Here is a 19,868-nt window from a genome sequence, read left to right on the forward strand (position 1 = left end):
CCTTCCTCGCCAACACTGATCAACAGCCTGCATGTCTCACTTCGTCGTGTTTGGCTGCTGGTGTGGACCGGAGTCCCCAGGTCATCATTCTCATGTCGTACTTGTCCACTGAGTTTGCACTTCGGTGTTAGTCGCAACACTCACACCAATTGAAAGCCAGGACGACTATACCGTGAGTACGTGACATTGGAAGGCGGGTATGTGGCCGGACTGCTGTAGCTCCCTTTGCTGGGGGTAGTCTGGCATCGTAGGGTTTATGAAGACTGCGCGGTATGGCTGACCGGTGGTCCTGATGATGTCCTTTAACACACCTGGACCTCTGTACGCCTGGCCTCGACAACGAATGTCCTAACTAAATGTCTTCACAGGCTGTTTTCATCGCTCACCCCCCTCAGTCATCTTTCCCTCGGAAGTTTGGTTATGAAATAAGCTTTCCCAGGGGGCATGATATAAGCTACAGTAAGAATGTCTTTAATCAATTACGTAGTAAAATATTTCATTAAAAGAAAAAACAAAAACAAAAACAAACCACACTGTGGCACAAGGAAAAACACAACAACAAACAAAAAAAGCATCTGCAATCAAAGCATTAAAACTAAAGCCAAAATGCATACGTCCTGTCATCGATCATGAGTACCAACCTCTAAACGGTTATGTCAAATGAAAAACCGTTAAATTGTGACTATAGTCGAACTGACATATGCAACGTATCAATCCTGACCCTGAGTGTTTTCTTATTTTGACCGAAGGAAAGTAACTATGGAGTGTAACCTGAATATTATTTTGGGTTTGAGGCGGCAATGTAGCAGACGACGTACACATGGGATTCAAAATGGCTCCGTCTGAGAGTGCGAAAGTTGCCCTTGGGGTACTTGCACTGGCCGGCATTGGCCTAGTTTTGTATGTTATAAGCAAACAGCTGGGAAAGAAAAATAAAAGACAAGGTGAGTAAAACGAAAATGCTGACATTTCATGTCAGTTAAAACATTTTTTTCTTGAAATTTCCTTGTGTCGTTCGAAGTGTTCGGAAGAACAGTGAATGCAAATCCAGTCATTGACATTGGAGAGTGACCATCATACATGTAATATATAAAAAGGAGAAGAAACAAGCAAACCACATTGTGCATTGTTGTTATTCGTGAAGCTTTTACCAATTTAAGAAATACATAAGAGAACTGAAATGTAACACAGCACTTTTGAACATGACATTGGAGACCGAATTGCGTCACCCGGCGAAAATAGCCGTTGTTTGATACGCGGAAACGAAATCCAGCAGACAGTTAGTCAATGGACGAAAGGTTGTATGAAGGACACCAGACAGTGCACATGAATACCAGCCTTTAGGGCATAAATATATCTCCCTGCTTTGTTCACGGGGAACATGCTTAGTATTCTAAGTATGTGTGAAGTTGATGAATTGACACTTTCGAAACATCTGATGACATTAGTAGTACAATGAGTTTTTTTACTCTCTTTAGTGCAGAGCATTATTTTGACTTGTGCTTCCTATTTGCCAGGTGGTTTTGGGTTGCGGGGTGTAATAGTTAACAAACAAACAAACAAACAAAATCTAGCACATAAACTACTGCAGTAAAAAAAAAAAATATATATATACAACCCATACTTTTCGGAAAGGAAAATGTACAGGCTATCAAAATTCTGATAGTGATAGAAGTTCATTTAACACAATGATGATGGTTGACACACGTCCTTCAATTGCAACTCCAGCCTGTGCCACACCCACTTGCTTCATGCTCACTTTCAGACAGTATCAAAGAGGTTAACAAGAGACCCAACTGGCCCACACTGCAGGGGCAAGGGGGGTGAGGACTGTTAATAATTTTGCCTGCAAATGATAGCTGTTTGATCAATGCAAGCATGCGTTTATAAAACCATGCTGTACACATAATTCACCACTTGCACAAAACTGTTCACCACCCTTATCACACTCTCCGTCCATCCCTGCCCCTGAACAAGTTGATGGTTGTATCAAGTTCAACTCTAGTTCAACCACAGAGCTATATTCGACACCTGCTCGGCTTTCTCTCCTTTCTGTCCTTTGCCGGTTATATCTAGCTCTTCAGCTACCCTCATCCTTCCCCCCGCTGCCTCCTCTGCAAATCATCATTCTAACATTCAGACACATCAAGCAAACCATCCGACATGATTTTGCCACACCTAACACTCAATTCATTGTAGTCAGTGATTTTTTAAAGCTGCTGAAACATCTTTGATGGCAAAATCTAAAGTTTTTAAAAGATTTTTTTTTATTGGAATACACTACTGTTTCCAGCCTTTGAGGTAAGATTGTTGTTTGTTGTCCACCATTTTGAAAGCATCATGATGGGGCCAGGGTACTGACAATAACATCCATATATTATCATACAGAGTGTGGTTGGCTGTTCCTCAGCATATAACTGAAGTAGACATATCAAGCTTTCTGACTAGTGGCTGTTGGGACACATCAACTTTATGACAGAACTGAAAAATCCTGAAATGACACTGATGTACACACACACACACACACACACACACACACACACACACACACACACACACACACACACACACACACACACACATATATACATACATATATATATATATATAAAATACTTCATGGAGCAAATAGAAAAGCATTTCTTATGAAGTATGTATGTCATGGGGCACTGTAGAGGTTAACTATTTAAAGGACTGAAAATACCAGTTAAACATGTCACCCTGTTCTGCCTTTTTAAGTCATTATCAAATCATCATTGTCAAATATGAGGAAATAATTGATCATCTCAGTAAAAAATAAATCGTACTTTATTTATTCAGTGAACTAGATAATGTTTTGATAACACATGAATTTATAGCACAACTTGTCAACTTCAGTTAGAATGATGGACAGAGTAACCATTTGTGAATAATATATAACTAATAATATAGTAATAATAAATTAATTTATTGTAGGGAGTGTTCACACTTCTTTCACTTCCACATCTCTTCACACAACTGGCCTTATGCAGTTTGTGATGGTAATTATTTGGGATTTAAAAACAAAAATAAAAGTATGTCACATGTATAAAGTTAAAACAGTGTCTGCTGTTAATTTATAAAGTTTATCCAATACAGAAATAGGCCACCCATTTTAGTGACAAGTGTCTGACCAATTACTAGTGTTACATAGAACATAAAACCACAGCTTGAAGTTGGACAATTCTAAACAAAGAAGACACATATGGTTTATTTCAGCTCCAGCATCCATTAGGTCCTGACACCACAACAAACAAACACACACACAGTTCTGCATATCACAAACTGAAGAGGCAAATCAAAGGCCACTGATGATAACAAAGATTTAAGTAACAAGACACCATCACAAGTCCACAATAGTAAAGGTTCCAAAACACAACAATATATTATATAAAATACAAAATAGCTAAATATAAACAAATATTCCTCCAGACAGTAACAATTCACATTCATGCATCTACCTTCCAATGGAGATTACATTGTAAACTGAGGGCAAGGCTTAGTCCATGGCACTGATGACTTTTTTCTTCTTTTAAATTTAATGCACAACTCGTTACACTTATATTTCTCAACTTTGCATAGGAACCGTACATTATTTTCTTTTTAATCTGGAAGAAAGTAGAAGCAGCATCTTCTGTGTTCCTGTTCACCATTTTAGTGTTGAAAAAAAAAAGAAAAAAAAAAAAGGACAGAATATGAAACTGGGTTTGGACCATGGCCAAAACCAAGAAAAGGTTAAATGACTGATTAATTAAAATTGTATCATGTGTGGATATGTTTTACTGTGTAATTGTATGCTGTCAATAATAATGCGCACTTATCCACAAAATGAGTGGGAGAATGAGGAACCTAGGCAACTGCATGGTTAAAAAAAAAAAAAAAAAAAATCCCCCCACAGTCAAAAGTTAAAAATATCTGCTGCATACATAGTTCATGTTTGATAAAGCAACCTTTGGTATTAACCTTGCTGTATTATGACTTTCTGTACATAAAGGAAAATACCCTGCTTGGCTGGCTGAATGAAGTCCTTTGTAGCGTTTGTCACCTGCACAAATGTACCGGTTTCCTTGTGCTAAAAAATGGAGATCTTTAAACGCATATACCCACGTGCAGCTGCTCACAAAATTTAAATGTCCTGAAATGTTGATTTCTTTTCTAACAACAGATCAGCTGGAGTGAGGTGGGATTTTTTTTTTTTTTTTTTCTTCTTCTTCTTCTTTCTTTCTTCCTTCCAGCTTGGATGCTTACTTTGGGAACTCTCTCTCTCTCTCTCTCTCTCTGTGTGTGTGTGTGTGTGTGTGTGTGTGTGTGTGTGTGTGCTCTCTCAGTTTGTCAGTCCCAGTCTCTCTCTCCACTCTGAAATAACTTTCATACTTTCAGTTTCACAGTAGGCTGGGATCCAGCATGTGTATATATAGAAGCTTGTATTTTTCTCTTCTTTACTCTGTCTCTTGCTCTGTCTGTCTTTTTCTCTCTCTCTTCTCTCCACCCCATTTTCTCTTGTTCACTTCCCCCCCCCCCCCCCCCCACCGCCATTTTCCCACCTTGTTGTCTGGCTTGCTTGACCAAAATGTAACATGGTTTTTACATATATCCGTCATATAAAATGTGAATAGGAATTTTCATACACTATTTGCTCATGCTTAGTCCTGTAATGTATTTTACAGCCCAAGTTACTTTGAACATCTTTTAATGATGAAGGCATCTATTGCTAGAGTCGGATCAGCTGATTGGTATTGCAGTTTATGACTGTTGCTGCTGATAGCATCATTGGTAGTAATGGAACACACACACACACACACACACACACACACACACACACACACACACACACACACACACACACACACACACACACACACACACACACACACACACACACACACAGAGAATTTGAGAAGAGGCAGCTCTTTGTAAGGGACATTTTGTTGTCAGCAGTGTGACCCTTTGGAATGAAGACATGCCACTGTTACACCATGGGACTCAGATGTGTACTGAGTGTTTCCTTCCCTCTTCTCTCTCTGTGTCCCACAACAACCTGGTCAGCACACAGAGTCACACACAGGACTAGTTGTCTGCCTGCATACATGTGTACTGTCAGTTTCACTTTCAGATGACATTTGATAGCACTCCAGCAGTGATATATATACATATATGTTGTATATATACGTTATTCTCAAGTTTGCATTGATACTAGATACTAGACACATTCCATTCATTGTGTGTTCAACAGAGTCTTGCTAAATCCTTGGCATGCAGAGTTGTGTGTTTAGTATTGTCTAGCTCATGCGCGCACACGTTTTTGCATGCGTATAGACAAGTGTGCATGCACACACTTTCACATACATACATAGATAAATGCATTCTAAACACACACACACACACTCACACACACACACACACACACACACACACACACACACACACACATACCAACACACATACACACACACAAACACAAACACACACATTATCTTTTATAATTACAAATGATGCAAACATAATATACACAATACAAACATTGAATATAATCTTTAAATGTTTTTATTGTTGACCGAAGGCCTTCATACCGTGATATACCACTATGATTGCTTACAGTACATCAGTCTTCCAGATTGATACTTTTATGGATGTAAGCATTGAAACTTGTGCAATTTTTGCTGAATGTATTGATGTAGAAATCTGTACAACTCATCTCAGACTTACTGTCTTAGGCAAGGTAAAAATTAGCTGAAGATCCCAGTCCTGTCCTGTCCTGTCTTTCATTTGGAATGACTGCTGCTGTGCTGTGTGATCTTTAAGAAATAGAGATCTGTATTTGTGCCAAGGTGTGGAAGAATCTGGGAATCTATGCATGCACACACGCACACACGCACGCACATACACACACACGCACACACACACACACAGAGAAAAATAAAAACACCACCAAAGAAACAATAACTAACTGTACACTCATGCACACACCACACCACACCCCCTTCCCCCTCCACACACACACACACATTCAAAAACACACACACACGTACGCACATTCAAACACACACACACATACGTGTATGCATGCACAGCTTAATTACACACGCATTATACAAACACACACATGCATGCACATACCTTGTTTGCACATACATGAGGAGACATTTGTGTATAGTACCATATAGAAACCAGCAGCTGTTTTGTTGTGTTTTTCTTACGGTCAGATCAAACAGTAATACCATGATTAGTGACAAGAACTGAAGAATAGGAAGTAAGAATTAAAAAAATAATTTAAAAAAGAAAGGAGGAAGGGGTTGAGTTTTTCAGCATGTCTGGCGAAAACAGAAGAAAGGGCTCATCTTCAAGAGTCAAGAGCGATAGTTTTGTACAAAGTTGAAACACGTAGGAAAGCACACTTTTCTATTTTATATGAGTGCTAGACCAGGATTTGGTTCTGAACTTAAAGTTGAAACACATGGGAGAGCACACTTTTATATTTTATATGAATTCTAGACCAGAATTTGGCTCTGAACGAAGTTGAAACACATTGGAGAGCACTCTTTTATATGAGTGCTAGACCAGGATTTGGTTCTGAACGAATTTGAAACACATTGGAGAGCACTCTTATATGAATGCTAGACCAGGATTTGGTTCTGAACTTAAAGTTGAAACACATGGGAGAGCACACTTTTATATTTTATATGAATTCTAGACCAGGATTTGTTTTTTTTTTTTTTTTTCAGAGAAAACCAGAAGTGAAGTGCACGGTGACACAGCACGGGGAACAGAGAAGGGGAGATCGGTTGTAGACAGGGACTCCACACCAGCACAGGGGAGAGAAGCAGACGATGAAGCGACGAAGGACGAACCCCCCACCATGGCTTCAGGGGCCAGCGCAGGGAGACAGGAAGGCAGGGGGGACCATGGCAGCAGACCCACCTCGGAATCTGTCACCTTGGCCTCCACAGAAACGTCTTCCATCTCTGCCTCCATGTCGGGCTGGGAGGAGGTGAAACCCATGGACACGAGTTTCACAGAAGTGAAATCATCCACCCCACAGACCTGTGCCGGCATGGAGACCGGGGCTGCCGGTGAGATGTCGGCGGCGTCTCAGACCGGTTCCGTCTTGCTGGGCAGTTTCACAGAGGTGAGCCACACAGAAGGCTGCGACCCAGAAAGCAAAGGAGCCCCAGCCACGGAGGCAGGCATGGGGGGCGCAGGCCTGTGTCAGTGTGAGGAGGGGGACGTGACCCTGCCCCCTGCCCACAAGGACAAGGCCAGTGCCGATGATGTGCAGTCTCTGCAGTCGGAAGACACCAGCAGCGGGGAAGCGCCGTCCTTCGAGCAGCTCAATGGCAGTGACGACGGCACGTCGCTGGGGGAGGCCAACAACACCGAGGGGGGTGCAAGTCTTCTGGACTTCAGCTTTGTACATCAGCAGCAGCAGCCACCGCCACTGCCTGAAAGTCTGCAGTCCTTTGAAAAGATCAGCATGAGCAGCTCGGGCCTCAAGACCAGCACCAACGAAGATCGCCTTTCATCTTTCGGGCAGGCCAAGGAAGCCAGTGCAGTAGAATCTATGAAATCCTTTGATTCCAGCATCGTTGTCATTCCCGAGTCCCTAGACGGGAGCTTACCAAGCCAGCAGGCAACACAAGGGGCAGGGGAGAGTGAAGAAGGGAAAGAGAAGGAAGCAGAGGAGACCCAAGAACAGACAGCAAGAGAGCCTGTGAAGGAGCAGATGAAGGCAGAGTCATCGGAAAAGACTGAACAGTCTGCAGGAAGTAGGTCGGAATCGGAAGAGAAGGTGCCATCCACACCGGAACCTGAGGAAACCAGGACGAAAACACCGCAGCAGCGGGAAGCAGAGGGAAGTGGAAGTCTGCCATCCTTTGAGGTCATCTCGGAGCGGGGGCTGGCGGAGGCCAAGGAGTACTACAGCAGCGACAGCCTGCAGTCCTTCTCCACGGCTGTCAGTGGGAGTGGGAGCAGCAAGCAGGACTTCTACAGCCCGGTCAGCTCCCCGCCCACCGTCGACTCCAGCCTGGACAACACCTCTTTCAGGTCCTTTGACGACTCCGAGGCCAGCGAGGAGATGACTTTCCATGACGTGGAAGCCAGCGGAAGACTGACTCCGCAGTCGCCACAGGACCGCACCCCGACCAACACTCCTGTCCCGGCGGAGCTAGGGGGAGGAGACGCAGAGTTGACCAAAACCCCCGTGGAGGAAACGCCCGGCGGCATGGCGGAAAGCTCGGACGCAGAGGAGGACCCCGTGAAACAGACAGCAGCAGAGGAGGAGAGGCCCAAGGACACAGATCCCTCCGTCAGCTCAGAGGCGGACAGGTCGGAATCGAAAACATCAACCGAAGCGGAGGGGTCAGGGAGTGGGGGGATGCTGGCCCTGGACAAGGACAAGGTCACGGCGGCCATCCTGCAGGCGCAGAACGGGCCAGACAAGCTGGAGATTGGCCACATCCAGATCCTGGTGGAGCTGCTCAAGGGGCAGGACTGGACACTGCTCAACACCACCCTGCAGTGCTTGCTGCGCGCCACCGCCTTCACCATCAATGTGGTCAGTGATTGGGTGGTCAGTGAATGGTGGGGTGGGGGGTGGTGGGGTCAGTGAATGGTGGGGTCATCAGTGAATGGTGGGGTCATCAGTGAATGGTGGGGGGTGGTCAGTGAATGGTGGGTTGGGGTGGTCAGTGAATGGTGGGTGGGTCAGTGAATTGTTGTGTGGTCTGTGAATTGTTGGGGGTGGTCAGTGGGTGGTGGTGGTGGTCAGTGAATTGTTGGGTGGTCAGTGAATGATGGGGGTGGGTGGGGGGGGGGGGGTCAGTGAATTATTGGATTAGTGAATGGTGTCAGTGAATTAGAGGGTTAGTTAATGGTGGGGTCAGTGAATGGTGGGGTGGTGTCTGTGACTTTGAGGGTCAGTGAATGGTGGGGTGGTGTCTGTGACTTTGAGGGTCAGTGAATGGTGGGGTGGTGTCTGTGACTTTGAGGGTCAGTGAATGGTGGGGTGGTGTCTGTGACTTTGAGGGTCAGTGAATGGTGGGGTGGTGTCTGTGACTTTGAGGGTCAGTGAATGGTGGGGTGGTGTCTGTGACTTTGAGGGTCAGTGAATGGTGGGGTGGTGTCTGTGACTTTGAGGGTCAGTGAATGGTGGGGTGGTGTCTGTGACTTTGAGGGTCAGTGAATGGTGGGGTGGTGTCTGTGACTTTGAGGGTCAGTGAATGGTGGGTGGTGTCTGTGACTTTGAGGGTCAGTGAATGGTGTGGTGGTGTCTGTGACTTTGAGGGTCAGTGAATGGTGGTGTGGTGTCTGTGACTTTGAGGGTCAGTGAATGGTGTGGTGGTGTCTGTGACTTTGAGGGTCAGTGAATGGTGTGGTGGTGTCTGTGACTTTGAGGGTCAGTGAATGGTGGGTGGTGTCTGTGACTTTGAGGGTCAGTGAATGGTAGGGTGGTGTCTGTGACTTTGAGGGTCAGTGAATGGTGGGTGGTGTCTGTGACTTTGAGGGTCAGTGAATGGTAGGGTGGTGTCTGTGACTTTGAGGGTCAGTGAATGGTGTGGTGGTGTCTGTGACTTTGAGGGTCAGTGAATGGTGGGGTGGTGTCTGTGACTTTGAGGGTCAGTGAATGGTGGTGTGGTGTCTGTGACTTAAAGGGTCAGTGAATGGTGGGGTGGTGTCTGTGACTTTGAGGGTCAGTGAATGGTGTGGTGGTGTCTGTGACTTTGAGGGTCAGTGAATGGTGGGGTGGTGTCTGTGACTTTGAGGGTCAGTGAATGGTGTGGTGGTGTCTGTGACTTTGAGGGTCAGTGAATGGTGTGGTGGTGTCTGTGACTTTGAGGGTCAGTGAATGGTGGTGTGGTGTCTGTGACTTAAAGGGTCAGTGAATGGTGGGGTGGTGTCTGTGACTTTGAGGGTCAGTGAATGGTGTGGTGGTGTCTGTGACTTTGAGGGTCAGTGAATGGTGGGGTGGTGTCTGTGACTTTGAGGGTCAGTGAATGGTGGGGTGGTGTCTGTGACTTTGAGGGTCAGTGAATGGTGGGGTGGTGTCTGTGACTTTGAGGGTCAGTGAATGGTGGGGTGGTGTCTGTGACTTTGAGGGTCAGTGAATGGTGGGGTGGTGTCTGTGACTTTGAGGGTCAGTGAATGGTGGGGTGGTGTCTGTGACTTTGAGGGTCAGTGAATGGTGGGGTGGTGTCTGTGACTTTGAGGGTCAGTGAATGGTGGGTGGTGTCTGTGACTTTGAGGGTCAGTGAATGGTGGGTGGTGTCTGTGACTTTGAGGGTCAGTGAATGGTGGGTGGTGTCTGTGACTTTGAGGGTCAGTGAATGGTGGGGTGGTGTCTGTGACTTTGAGGGTCAGTGAATGGTGGGGTGGTGTCTGTGACTTTGAGGGTCAGTAAATGGTGGTGTGGTGTCTGTGACTTTGAGGGTCAGTGAATGGTGGGTGGTGTCTGTGACTTTGAGGGTCAGTGAATGGTGGGGTGGTGTCTGTGACTTTGAGGGTCAGTGAATGGTGGGGTGGTGTCTGTGACTTTGAGGGTCAGTGAATGGTGGGGTGGTGTCTGTGACTTTGAGGGTCAGTGAATGGTGGGGTGGTGTCTGTGACTTTGAGGGTCACTGAATGGTGGGGTGGTGTCTGTGACTTTGAGGGTCAGTGAATGGTAGGGTGGTGTCTGTGACTTTGAGGGTCAGTGAATGGTGGGGTGGTGTCTGTGACTTTGAGGGTCAGTGAATGGTGGGGTGGTGTCTGTGACTTTGAGGGTCAGTGAATGGTGGGTGGTGTCTGTGACTTTGAGGGTCAGTGAATGGTGGGTGGTGTCTGTGACTTTGAGGGTCAGTGAATGGTGGGGTGGTGTCTGTGACTTTGAGGGTCAGTGAATGGTGTGGTGGTGTTTGTGACTTTGAGGGTCAGTGAATGGTGGTGTGGTGTCTGTGACTTTGAGGGTCAGTGAATGGTGGGTGGTGTCTGTGACTTTGAGGGTCAGTGAATGGTGGGGTGGTGTCTGTGACTTTGAGGGTCAGTGAATGGTGGTGTGGTGTCTGTGACTTTGAGGGTCAGTGAATGGTGTGGTGGTGTCTGTGACTTTGAGGGTCAGTGAATGGTGGGGTGGTGTTTGTGACTTTGAGGGTCAGTAAATGGTGTGGTGGTGTCTGTGACTTTGAGGGTCAGTGAATGGTGGGGTGGTGTCTGTGACTTTGAGGGTCAGTAAATGGTAGGGTGGTGTTTGTGACTTTGAGGGTCAGTAAATGGTAGGGTGGTGTCTGTGACTTTGAGGGTCAGTGAATGGTGGGGGTCAGTGAATGGGGGTTTGGGGAGTCAGAGAATGGTGGGGTCTGTCTTGTTGACAGTACTTGAACAAGGTTAGAGGCAGGATTTTAATGATGTGTGTGCAGTTGTGTGTTGCTTTAAAATGTGTGTGGATGTTTGTGGGTGTATCTCTCTCTCTCTCTTTCTCTCTCTCTATATATGTGTGGGTGTGGGTGTGTGTGTATAATATATATGTATATACTATATTATATATTTTTTCATTACAGTGTGTGTGTGTGCATGCGTGTGTTTGTGTGCGTATATCACTATATGTGTGTGTGCGCGTATTTGTGTGTGCGCGCGCGCGCGCGTGTGTGTGTGTGTGCGTGTGTGTGTGTGTGTGTGCGTATATATATGTGTGTGCACGTGTGCTCGCGTGTGTGGTGCATTTGTAAGGAACAGCATGGACAGAGTGTGTACATGAAATGCGTAAGAAGCAAACACCAGAAGAAAATCTTCCCCAGCAGCGTTGCGATGCATGAACAAAATGCGATAAATCATAAGCTGCTTGAGATGCCTACGTAGAGGAAAGGCCAGGAAAAGAATCCCTGTCTGCTCACTAATGATGTTGTTGCTGGCTTCTTCAGTTCTTGTTCAGCTGCTTCAGCAGTTATCTCTACGATAACTGCAGCATGGCAAAGGGGCCTGGGCCTTTATCCTCACTTGCTGACCTTGGGGGTATAGTTGGACAAATTTCAGTCTTGGTTATAACATTCTTCTTCTTCTTCTTCTTCTGCGTTCCCCGTGATCGTGGTCTCAGACTTGCAGTCCTATGCTGGAAATGAAGGTGGTGGCCTTGATGAGGTCTTCTTTGGTGCCCCAGAGCTTTTCTGTCAGTGTGGCTCCATAGGGCCACTGCTGCGTCCGTGCATCTTGGTACAGGGGGCAGGACTGCAGGATGTGCTCCGTGGTTTGTGGGCCGGTCTTACACGGGCAGTCAGGAGTGTGTGACAGCTTACATTCGGTACATGTGGTCTCGCAGGCGGCAGTGCCCCGTGCGTAGTCTTGGTTATAGCATTTTTCAGATGAATAACTTGTGTATCTGAATTCAGTGAAGGGTGGATAGCATATTTGAAGGATGGATGGTGTGTCTGAACTGAAGGGTAGATGGTGTACACATCTGATTTAAAGAATTGTGTTTGGATTGAACTTGGATAGATAATGTATCAGAATTGAAGGGTGGATATTATATCTGAATTGAAGGATAGGTAGTGTGTCTGATTTAAAGGACTGTATCAAAATTGAAGGATAGGTATTGTATCTGAATTGAAAACAGGATGGTGATTCTGAATTGAAGGATAGTGTATCTGAATGGAAAGATAGATAGTGTATCCCATTAAAAAGGATTGTATCGGAATTGAAAGATAGAATCATAGATAATCTGTTTGAATTGAAGGATAGGTAATGTATCTGAATTGAAGGAAAGATAGTGTTATCAGATTCAGAGGATATTATCTGAGATGAAGGGTAGATAATGTACCTGAATTGAAGAAAGGTTGATGAGTCTGAATTGAAGGATAGTATTTGTGAATTGAAGGATAAATTGTACGTAGTGTATCTGAATTGAAGGGGGGATAGCGTATCTGATTTAAAGGATTGTTTCTGAATTGAAGGATAGATAATGAATGCTACAGTATAGATCTGAATTGAAGGGTGGATGGTGTATCTGAAGTGAAAATATGATAATGTATCTGAAGTAAAGGAAAGATAGTGTATCTGAGTTAAAGGAGAGTGTCAGAATTAAAGGATAGATGTTTTACAAAACACAGTGGATGATCATGGTAGTGTGTTCCTGTACATCCTTGTATGTGCATGCATGCGCATAGTTTGTGCATGCGTATATTGATTTGTAAACAGATACCTCTGAAAACGGAGTATGGGTGCCTACATGGCGGGGTAAAAATGGTCACATAGCCGAATGGTTAAAGCGTTGGACTTTCAATCTGAGGGTCCCGGGTTCGAATCACGGTGAGGGCGCCTGGTGGGTAAAGGGTGGAGATTTTTGCGATCTCCCAGGTCAACATATGTGCAGACCTGCCAGTGCCTGAACCCCCTTCGTGTGTATACGCAAGCAGAAGATCAAATACGCATGTTAAAGATCCTGTAATCCATGTCAGCGTTTGGTGGGTTATGGAAACAAGAACATACCCAGCATGCACACCCCCCGAAAGCGGAGTATGGCTGCCTACAGGGCGGGTTAAAAACGGTCATACACGTAAAAGCCCACTCGTGTATATACGAGTGAACGTGGGAGTTGCAGCCCACGAACAAAGAAGAAGAAGAAGAGAAGAAGAAGATTAAAAGCCCACTCATGTACATATATATGAGTGAATGTGGAAGTTGCAGCCCGCAAACGAAGAAGAAGAAAGAGAAGGAAACAAATGATGGTGTACACCCACAACTAGCTGTGGACGCATTGCATTCCTACAACTTAATACAACGTAAGTCCCAAACCAGGCAGGGTTTACATCATCACTATCATCTGCAGGTATTAAGATAGAAGGCTCCAGGCAGTTCATACCCAGTGGCTGCTATCATCAGCGCTGATTAGTTATGGTGTGCCCCAGAGGCTGAGCCCCCGTGCACACCTGGGAAGACACAAGACAGAGTGCAGCGATAGGAGTTCTGGTGTGTGCGTAAAGCATCACCGGCCTGCGTAAAACATCCCTGTGTGCGTCAGGGACTGATAAGATTGGGGGCCAGGCTGGGAGGAGGGGTGGGGGGGGGGGGGGGGGGGGGGGGGGGGGGGGGGGGGGGGGGGGGAGGCTGCTTGTGTTAGATCCAGTCCCTGGGTTCATGAAGTTATTTTTTTTTTTTTTTTTTTTTTTTTAGATTTGTTTATGGTGAGGGTGGGTGGGGGGTGGTTGGGAGGGAGTGAGCATTTTCATTTCTATCTTTGGGTTGTATCTGGTGAAGTTTGGGGCATCATCTTTGTTCCTGAGTCTTGTGCGCGACGGGCGCAACAGCTGAGTGGCTGAAACGTTGGACTCCGTGTTCTTAGGGTCCTGAATTCGAATCCCGGTCACAGCGTTTCATGGGTAAAGGATGGAGGTAAAAGGATTTTGTGATCTCCCCGGGTTAACACACGTGCAGACATGCTAGTGCCTGAACCCCCTTTGTGTGAAAACACGTGCAAAAAGATGGAATGCACTTGCTCTGTAATCCTTGTCAGCGTTTAGTGTGTTATGGAAACAGAACATACTTACCGTGCACACCCCAAAAACAGAGAATGATGGCCTCCAAAGTGGGCAGAAATGGTTGTACATACACTCGTCCATGTTTATACATTTGTTTTATTTATTTTTTATTATTATTTTATTTTTATTATTATTATTTTATTATTATTATTATTACTACTATCTTTTTTATATTATAATTATTATTTATTTATTTATGTAAGCTTATCAGTTATTTATTCACCTTTTTTTCTTTTTTTCTCAAGGCCTGACTAAGCGCGTTGGGTTACGCTGCTGGTCAGGCATCTGCTTGGCAGATGTGGTGTAGCGTATATGGATTTGTCCGAACACAGTGACGCCTCCTTGAGCTACTGAAACTGAAACTGAAACTATACATTTATATACAACATAACAAGTAAATGTGGGGGTTGCAGCCTGCAAATGCAGAAGTAATTTTGTGAATTGTGTTTTTTTCTGTGAGTCTCCCTGTCATTGTGTTTTTGTGGTCCTGTCTTGTCTAAATCTGAATGCTTTTTTTTCGTGCTGATGGAAGTAGTGTTTCATCCTCATTCTCATCTCTTGCACATTTTATGCATGCACTCTTGCAAGTGTGTGCATGCACACGTTTCTTTGCACACAGTGCACTTATACACTGGCGTCCCTTCCCCTCTGTGTCCCCTCACCTTCCACTCACATTTGTATTTGTATTTCTTTTTACCACAACAGATTTCTCTGTGTGAAATTCGGGCTGCTCTCCCCAGGGAGAGCGCGTCGCTACACTACAGCGCCACCCTTTTTTTTTTGTATACATATATATGCACACACACACTCACTCTCTCTTTCTGTCTCTCTGTGTCTCACACAAACAAGCACACACATGCACATACATGTGTGCACATACACACACGCATGCACACACACACACACACACACACACACGCATGCGTGTGTGCACGCGCACACACACACAATTTCTTTTTCAGCATTGTCTTAATGGATCCCCAACCAACCACTCCTGACCACCATCTATCCATCCCTATAAGAACTAAAAACGCCTTTTGAAATTAAAAGCACCTTTTACTCACCTTTTTTTCAATTTTCTTATCAAAGTATGAATCTGGATTAGACCATAACCCCTTTTTGGGGGAAGGGGGGGAGGGGGGGGGGTGGAGAAAGTGTAAAGAAAAAATCGCAAAGAATTCCATCAGTCCATTCATTATCCACTCAGTTATATTAAATAAGTCCATCCATCATCCATCCAGTGTTTTCCAGAAATTTATGTCCATCCATCATCCATCTAATTGAAGCATGGGACATTCTATTATTATCCACCCAGTTGCATTAAAGAAGTATTTCAGTCAGTCAATCCAACATCCACCCAGCCATATGAAACAAGTCTGGAAGCCATCCATCATCCACCAAAACTATATCAGAGAAGTCCATCATCCACCCAATTATATATCTGGAAGTCCATCCACCATCTCTTGTCCCAGTGAAAGAAGTCCGGGGCCATCCATGATTATCCGCCCAGTTAAAGATTGGTCCCTCCACCGGTCCATCCATCCATCCATCCATCATGCACCCAGTTCTGCGACTCACTTCCCATTTAACCACCCCCACTTATCCTAGTCACCCCCTCCCCCACTCACACCCCACCCCTACCCCCACGTAACCCCCCCCCCCCCACCATCCCATCAAGGCCACTGTCCTAACTATCACCATCAGGTGAACCCACAAAAAAAAAGAAGAAAAAAAAAAAAAGAAAGAGAGAGAGAGAGAGGAGGGAGGGGTGTGTGAAAAAGGAAGGTGGTGGGGGAGTAGGGGAGGTGGGGGGGGGGCGCCAGATTTTATTTTTCAGTGCATTGACAGGGTGGAGGGCCATGGAGGGGAGGCTTCAGCGGTGATAGGTCCTATCAGGGGGTGATAAGCTCAAATACCTCTCTTCCCCCCCAACCCCCTCCCCTCACCCCCGGGAAGGTGGGGGCAGGGGAGCAGGGGGTGGGGTGGGGGGGGGGGGGGCCTCATTTACTGGCTGGGGCCTGTCAGAGGATGATAACTGTCCTACCCTCGCTCCTCTTCTCCATCCTTTCCATTCCGGAACTTTCATTTCTGGCTGCCCTGCCCCACAGTGAAATCAGCAGGCGTTGGATCCAGTGCGAGTCTTGAGGAGACTGTTGTGGTGGTGGTGGCTTTGTACGGAGGAGGTGTTTGATGCGTTTGGTGACTCTGAGTACCTGGGGTCTAGGGACTTTTGGTGTGTACCTGGGGACTTTGGGACTTTGATGTATACCTGGGGACGTTTGTGTATGCCTGGGGACTTTTGATAGATACCTTGGGACTTTTGTGTATACCTGGGGACTTTTGATAGATACCTTGGGACTTTTGTGTATACCTGGGGACTTTGATGAATACCTTGGTACTCAAGTGTGTTCCTGGTGCCTTAGATGCATATATATATATATATATATATATATATATATATATATATATATATATATATATATATATATATACTTTAGGACTTTTCAGTGAACATGTTCCCGATTGTCATTTTTCTCAGAAGTTCCCTTTTAAAAAGTTTAATGATTGAAAGAAACCTCGGAACAATAATGGTTAAAACGTGATTGCTGGGGTCTCCAGCAAACTCGCTGATCGAACCTTTACAACCCTATCCTGATGTATTTTTTTTAACCCAGAGCAGGAGAGAAGGCAGTATTTGATACCTTTTCATGGTCATTATTGTCATGTCCAGTTGTGGCAACAAGTGGACTTGAAGAAGAGGGGTTCAGATGTGGAATTTCACAGGGTTTTTGACTCACTTGTGTAAACAAAGTGAGTCTATGCTTTAACCCGGTGTTTGGTTGTCTGTATGTGTGTGTGTGTGTGTGTCCGTGGTAAACTTTAACATTGACATTTTCTCTGCAATTACTTTGTCAGTTGACACCAAATTAGGCATAGGAATAGGAAAAATTCAGTTCTTTCCAGTCACCTTGTTTAAAACAATATTGCACCTCTGGGATGGGCACAAAAAAAAAAAAAAAAAAAAGAAGCCTAATTATATGCAAACTGCATTTACTGTTATATTTATATTTTTTGTATTCTCTAAACTTGGCACTTTGATCTGATATTCTGACCCAACAACAAGAGCAGTCATTATTATCATTTTTTGTTCAAACAGGAACTTCTTTTGCTAAGCATGGGAGTTTTATTTATTTTGCAAACGTTTTTGGTGCAGATAGTAAAAAAGGGAAATATACTCTGTAATTAATGCTAGGGGAGTTAATTTGCTTTAAACTGATCTTTCTCATCTTAAACATTACATTTTGAAATTATACTCAGTACATAAAAAGCTTGGATTTTTTTTAAAGTGTATCACAAGTGAGTCTTGAAGGCCTTGCCTCTCTTGTTTATTTTTATTTTTTAGAAACTGAAGTCTGAAGTTTTCTTCCGAGTCTACACAGCTGACAGGTTTGTGGTTGAAAGGTAAGTGGTGATGACAGGCAGGTAGAGATTTCACATTGTGTTGGGGTTGTCAATGAAAATGGACTGTGAACGAGATCTTACCCGTTGTTGGTATTGTTTATGCAGACAGTGTCTGAATTACAAGCGGTTGATGTGGTGATTGGTGGGTTGTTGTGGCTTTTACGGTCGTTGTTTTCAGTTTACAGGATTGAAAGATAGAGGGAGGGTGGAGGGTTAAGGGGGAGTAGGAATGCTGCTGATTCTGAGTATTGGAAAAGGTGGTGTATGTCCGCGTGAATAGTTCTGCTGTGCGGGTGCACCTTTCATTGTCTTCCATTTTGCACACATTTGTGAGCATATCCACACTTTCACTCTTTCGCACACATTGATTTGCACACAAACACATGCATGCGTGCGCACACACATGCATGCACGCGTGCGCGCACACACGCAGACGTACACACACATACACACAAAATATCAGTCATCACACCGAGTAAGTGCTGTTTCTCTGCTCCAACTTGCAGGTTGCTGCTCTGGTGCTTATCAGTTCTGGCCTGCATCTCAAACCAGGAACTTTGAGTTCACAAATAAAAAAAACGCTGGCAGGTGATACCATAGCATGCATCAAGCTTCCATCACCAAGCCATTCCAACTTTTCTTCTTTCTCCTCTGTTTGACACGGCTTTTGACGAATCATGTGTCCCCTGATCCTTTGAAAGTGGCTCCCATCACCACACCATTCCGTCTATTCTTCCTTCTCCTCTGTCCGACGGGGCTTCTGTTGAAGCATTAGTCTGTGTCCCTGATTCTTTGACAGTGGCTGCCATCACCAAGCCATTCCAACTTTTCTTCTTTCTCTTCTGTTCGACAGGGCTCCTGAGGAAGCATGTGTCCCCAATCCTTTGAAAGTGGCTCCCATCACCAAGCCATTCCAACTTTTCTTCTTCCCTGTTTGACACAGCTTCTGTCTGTGTCCCTGATTCTTTGAAAGTGGAAAGGGCATACTGTATGTTCATTCTTTGATTGGGTCCCTTAGATGTTCAGAAACTTTCTGAAACAAACAAGTAAAAAACAAAACAAAAAAAAACAGGTCAGAATCCTCCAGTCTCTCGCTGGTGTTGTGTGCATTGAAGAAGAGTTCTTTACTTTCACCACTCCTTAGCCCAGAAACCTAGACAGTTGTGACCAGAAGATGTGTCTGCCATTGTTTGTGAGTTGCTGCGCAGATTTGATCAGAACGTGCAGCATTAGAGCGACTCATTGAAAGTAGTCTGGGACCCCGTAGAACTATGGCAAGAGTCCCAAGACTTTTTAACATATCAGTAGCTCTGATTTGGTCAGGCATTGGATTTAATTGTTGCATTGTTATTACTTTGTAAAATAGTTTGTTATTTTGAATATGATAAACATTTATAATCAAGTTCAGTAAAGCACTGTGGTGTTGGTATACAGAGATCAGCTGATGTCCACCTTATACTTACAGGTCTGTGTGTAATGACTTTCACGCTGCTTGATGGGGGAAGAGATGGGGTAATCTAACTGCTTAGCATTGGTGTGTGTGTGTGTTTGTGTTGGTGTGTGTGTGTGTGTGTGTGTGTGTGTAAGTGCATACATTCACATGTCCTTGTGTGTGTGTGTGTGTGTGTGTGTGTGAAAGAGAGAGAGAGAGAGTAGCAGTGGTTATGGCTGTAGCGTATTGTCCCTACGATGCTGAGTTCGGTCCCCAGGTCTGCACACATTGTGATCCCCCCTCTGAAAAGCTGACAGTGTGACAGGAGTGTACTCTGTGTAGGCATGTGTGTGTGTGTGTGTGTGTGTGTGTGTGTGTGTCTTTCACTGTGTGCATTCACATGTGCTTGTGTGTGCGTGTGCTTGTGTCACTGTGCATTCACATGTGCTTGTGTG

The 19,868-nt window shown here is 44.9% G+C and overlaps 1 protein-coding gene across 1 annotated transcript in view; it reads left to right on the forward strand.

Annotated features, from left to right (window-relative positions):
* Window positions 1–801: 801 nt before the first annotated feature.
* Window positions 802–19,868, forward strand: part of LOC143284839 (uncharacterized) — a 44,864-nt gene continuing 25,797 nt past the window's right edge. The window contains exons 1-2 of the mRNA XM_076591905.1: window positions 802–944; window positions 6,741–8,572. Of these exons, the coding sequence (XP_076448020.1) occupies window positions 821–944; window positions 6,741–8,572 (1,956 nt within the window). The 5' untranslated portion in view covers window positions 802–820. The remainder of the gene's footprint in view (window positions 945–6,740; window positions 8,573–19,868) is intronic.

This window comes from Babylonia areolata, chromosome 8, assembly GCF_041734735.1.
Source record: "Babylonia areolata isolate BAREFJ2019XMU chromosome 8, ASM4173473v1, whole genome shotgun sequence".
NCBI classification, from domain to species: domain Eukaryota; kingdom Metazoa; phylum Mollusca; class Gastropoda; order Neogastropoda; family Buccinidae; genus Babylonia; species Babylonia areolata.